The 5,291-nt window shown below is 34.4% G+C and overlaps 1 protein-coding gene across 1 annotated transcript; it reads left to right on the top strand.

Annotated features, from left to right (window-relative positions):
• The first annotated feature begins 1,319 nt into the window (after positions 1–1,319).
• Positions 1,320–4,930, top strand: LOC128510254 (complement factor H-related protein 4-like). The gene is made up of 5 exons (XM_053482808.1): positions 1,320–1,460; positions 2,111–2,272; positions 3,419–3,481; positions 3,771–3,932; positions 4,490–4,930. Exons 1-5 carry the CDS (start codon positions 1,409–1,411, stop codon positions 4,657–4,659), a joined length of 609 nt encoding a protein of 202 aa, XP_053338783.1. The 5' UTR covers positions 1,320–1,408; the 3' UTR covers positions 4,660–4,930.
• Positions 4,931–5,291: the final 361 nt, after the last annotated feature.

Here is a 5,291-nt window from a genome sequence, read left to right on the forward strand (position 1 = left end):
CTGCCACATCAAAGCCCTGAAAGAAATGAATAAAGGGGAAAAAACACAGCATAAATATTATTGCTATAAAGATTTGAATAAATTTTAATTATTTGACTAGGGTTGTGCCAATATTGATTTTTTTTCTTTATCAATCAGTTTCCCTATACAATCTTTATTATCATCATCATATCTATTTAGGTAAAATACTACCACACTATATTTCTAGCCTATTTTCATCAAGTTCAACGAGTAAACACAAACACCTATTTTTATATAAAAAAATAGGAAATGTTGCACGTTAACACCATCAAACATAATCAAAAACAGTTCAAAATAGATATAACTCAGGGATAACTATTATTATGTTGTTTAAAAAGGCTGAATATACTGATAATGTTAGTGTATTAGTAAGGAACGTGTTTAATTTCAATTTGGCCGGGACGCGTCCACAGAGGTGGGTTTTTTTTTAACCGCAAATCTCAAGGTAATTCATAACATGATCATACCAATACTTTATACGATATACTGTAAGAAACGTATGTGATTTTACCACTAACATATCAATCGCTTACCACTAAGCTAGTTTGAACAATGCTAACCGTCAAATGTTTAGCATGGTAAATTTAAGTTAAATTCAGGAATGTGGTTCTGAAGACGAGTTTACTAACTCAGATTAAACCACAACCCATTCACCTATCAACTTTTAAAGGAAACATTATGATATATATTTTATAGAGACATATGAATCTTACCTAACATAAGATGTCCTTTTCAGCACGAAGTTTTCCTCAGGTAGATGCCGAAACCCGCACATGCGCAGTGCACAAAATAAGAAGAAGGGCCAAACAGGACGAAACAGAATCACATTAAGAAAACATAAAACAGCTTAGTAAATTTAATGTGAAGAGTTTTTACGTAGGGTTAACCTAACTCACTCACGTATTTTTATAAAACAGGTATTTATTGGATTATTTAAACGTTATCTGCCTCCTTTAAATGAACTGCAGCAAAAAAAAAAAAAAAACATTTTTTCGAGTGTACTCGTAAATTTTCTCCTTGTCTGTAGACATATCCACATTCTTTCAGATGCAGGAAGTGAGATGCCTTACATTTTAACATTAGTTGTTATATATCAGCAATAATGCTGGATTATTGTCTTTAAAACAACAACAGCAGCAATAATAATAGCTCAGAACGCTTTAAATGTTTTTTTTTTCCTTTAATTTGGCGTGTCAGTGTTTGTAGTTACGAAATCTGCGATGGTGAAATCATGCACTAGATTCGTGGTTTCTGGTAAAGGGAGGAAAAAAAATAAATCATTGACGCTGCTTACACACAAAGCTACTTGGTTCGTTTAAAATAGCATGTATCAGTGGTTCATCTGAAGGTTTTACGCTGTGATCTGAGGTGAAAAACAACAGAGAAGATGAGGATTATTATTCTGGCTGTTTTAATTTGTGCGTGTCAGGCTGCACAGGGTAAGATGTTCAGATTTATACTGAAGTTTTCATTTATTTATTTAGTATTTTATTATCTTAAGCAACTGCTGCTATGGCTTGTAAAATGTGTTTTATTTGTAGAACTGTACATCAAAATTTTGGGACCCAACAGGCTCTTAGAAAGGATATCAATCTGAGACAAAAATAATTAACCGCTGACATACAAAAGACACTTTAAGACAGCGCAATTTAGAGTTTTCCCATTATGATGTTGTGTAAATTTGGTAATTTGACAAAAGCTAGGGGTTAAGCTTTGTTCACATTTTAACATGTATGTTTCTACTTAAATACATTTAATTTATAACAATGTAGGAAGGAAATCAGTCCATCAGTTTCTTTTATGCAAGTAGAAAGACCTGATTGTCATGGCTTCGAAGAGGCAGACGCAGATGCAGCTGAAACAGAACAGATTTATTGAATATTGATCCAAAGAAAAGACGTTAAACAATATGGGACTGTTGACTTCCCAGGCTGGGTCTGCAGGCGGGCTAGTATCAACACAAAGAAAACAACATAAAGACCCTCAGCTTCATGCTGAACTCGGCAGACTGACCAGTATAATAACCCATAGGTGTTTATATAATTAATGTTGATCTCCATGTCCTCACACGAATTGTCTGTGATTTCAGTACGTGATTGTGGATTTCACCCACTTATTGCAAATGGAGATGTTACAGAGCTGCCAAGTGGAAAGGAATTAAAAGTTCAGTGTGCAATATATTATAAACTAGAAGGACCTGAAAAAGTAGGATGTGTGGAAGGGGAATGGACGGAGCTCCCGGTGTGTAAACGTGAGTAAACTCTTGGCACCTTAAAACAAATGTACAACTTTAAGAGAGAGAGAGAGAGAGAGAGAGAGAACAACTGACAGAATTCATCACAGGTAGGATGGTACGATCACAGGTGTCGAGAACGGGAGGATGGGAGGACCTGTCCTGCCTAGTTCCATAGGGACTCCAATCCGTCTTCACTTTTGGGACAAATAGAAAGAAAGAAAAAATCACATTGTAATCAAGGTGGTGTTCACGCAGGTCGTCAGTTTAATTGTTCTGGGCTTTGCATAAATTTGTATAAATTAATATTTGACAATAGTTCCTGCTTTGTGCAATACATTTTCCATGTTTTTTTCTCAGGAACATTTTGTGAACTTCAAAGGAAAGGCTAATCTAAAGAGTTGAATTTTAGGAAATAACAGAAACAAAATGAAAAAAAAAATTAAGGATGAAAAATGAAGACAAAAAGAGACCCATGTGACTGTCCAAAATTACTAAAAAGTAAATTTTGCATATTTGGTCCCTTTTAATGTAGTTTGAATTTATAGAGTAGAGTAGAAATTAAATTTAGTTTAAGGAATTCTTTCATCATGATGCAGTTTTTAAATGTAAGATTAATAAGTAATAACAGTGGAATTACAATTAGACTTCACTAAACCGTCGAATCCACTATAATCACGGATAAATTACACCATGCAAATGTTTTTATGCATCTGCATAAAAAGTTAAAGCCATACATGCGCTGATGTTTTGTTCTAGAGCTAACATGGTGTTCTGCCCCACATGTGGCAAACAGTCGTCCTGAAGGACAGTTAAGAGCGCGCTATAATGATAGAGATACACAGAGAAAATAGAGACCTATAAAATATAGTGTTCTCGTTACAAACATGTCTAATGTTTCTGAACAGTAATGTTGTGTATTAAAGACAATTTGATTTAAAAGGAAAACCTTCAGAAAGCAACAGCTGCTGTGTAATGACTTTCACAAAGGAATCATTTTGTAATTGTTTTCTAAGTTTAAACATAAAATGTTCTTCATAATCCTGTAATTTAGCTCAATGCTGTAAGTAAAAGTAAAGCTAAAAGTAAAAAAAAAAAAGTAAATATAGTACATAAACTTTATTATATAACTTTTTGTCTTTTAAATCTAAGTAACACTTTCAGTTACAGGAGGTGGGGGCGGTGGTGAATTTCTACGTCCTGATCAGATTGGGGTTCTGCTGCCAGGTAATAATTACCACGAATTCAGTTAATATGTAATAATAAATATGAACTGCTTATAGCTAACCTCACCTCACTCGTGTACCCTGTAAACACCTCAGCTTTATATTTCCTCCTGAATTCACATTTTTGTGCCAAGATACAATGTGGAATATTTCTGTGTTTAAAGAACACAGAGTGTGTAATCATACAAATGTACTGTACTGTGCTGTATTCACCAGTATAATAACTCATATGTGATTATTATAATTAATGTTAATCTCCATGTCCTCACACAAATTGTCTGTGATTTCAGTCCATTTTTGTGGATCTCACCCCCTTATTGCAAATGGAGATGTTACAGAGATGCCAAGTGGAAAGGAATTAAAAGTCCAGTGTGTGAGATATTATAAACTAGATGGACCTAAAACTGTAGGATGTGTGAATGAGGAATGGACGCCGCTTCCAGAGTGTAAACGTGAGTATTAATTACATTTTAAATACAATTTACAACTCTGACAAAACAAATGAAGTCAGAATTCATCACACGGGACGGGAGGACATGTCCTGTAGGGACTCCAATCTGTTCCCTTGCCAGCACAACCAGCACAGCAACTTCTACATGAACCTACAGAAGCCAAGTTTAATGCAACAGTCAATGTTTTAGCATTTAGTTCAAATACACACATTTATGGTTTTATTAGTGTATTAATGGGAAAATGATCTTTAATATTGGAATTAAGTCAGGAGAATAGTTTTTATTTTGCTTTACATGATAAATACATTAATGATAAATTAATTAAACAGGACCTATTAATAAGCAGATATTTTTGTTGCTTACTGATTTTTTCCCCTGACTACAGATGATTTCTAATAGAATAATATTTGATGATAATGAGACAGACTAAATCAGGTTTAAAGAGGAGAAAGGAAATCAGCTGAAGCACAAATCATTATTATGTAATACATATAAAACAATTGTATATTAAGTTTTTTTTACACAGGATCGTTACTGTTTTCCTTCTTATTTTTTAGCTCCATGTAAAGTGGAAGGTGAACGTATTCATTCTAGTCAGTCTGATGAATATCTGCAAGAGGGTGAAGAGAAGAGATATTCCTGTGCTTTCCTCAAGAAAATAAATGTCAAATGCTTCAACGGAACAACAATCTACGGTGAATGTAAGTGTATCCTGTGTTTTATCTAGACAGAAAAGAACTAGTGAAAAGTTCTAGTTACAGATGAATTTATCCTTTATTTCTGACCATTAGTATCTAATGAATAAAGCACTCGTGCTGACGTGGGCCAGACAGAGTTAAATCTAACAGCTCTTCTACCACAGTGATTTTAGTTAAAGAACAACACTCCACATTTTCTATCTGTATAAAGTTGCTTTTAATGTTTGTGGATGCGTTCTAAAATCAATTTACTTCCTGTTCTTATTTACATTAAAGCAGTTATAAATGGCTGTTTCCTCAGCAGCCCCTTTCTGTTCTCTCTTTTTATAAAAAAATCCTGCTGTGAAACACCACAGAGCTTCAACTCTTCTGTCCTGGAGAAATTCCTGTACTGGAAAGTTAACAGTTGTCTGCTAAAACTGGAGACTCCTTCCTCCTTCCACACCAGACATGCATGATTTGATAGTGCACATTTATGTTTTCTATAGAAACAATAATCACCTATTAGAATTTAAAGCTGTGCTGCTGTCAGAGCTGCTGTTACAGTAAATTAATCAACACCTTCTGACCAGTCAGGGACCAGACGTAGGAATGCAGTAATACTGGGACTGAATCAGGATCGTTATTGTGTTCAGAGCTTTAACGAGGCTCTAAGGTTTAA

Source organism: Clarias gariepinus, chromosome 1, assembly GCF_024256425.1.
Source record: "Clarias gariepinus isolate MV-2021 ecotype Netherlands chromosome 1, CGAR_prim_01v2, whole genome shotgun sequence".
In the NCBI taxonomy this organism is placed as follows: domain Eukaryota; kingdom Metazoa; phylum Chordata; class Actinopteri; order Siluriformes; family Clariidae; genus Clarias; species Clarias gariepinus.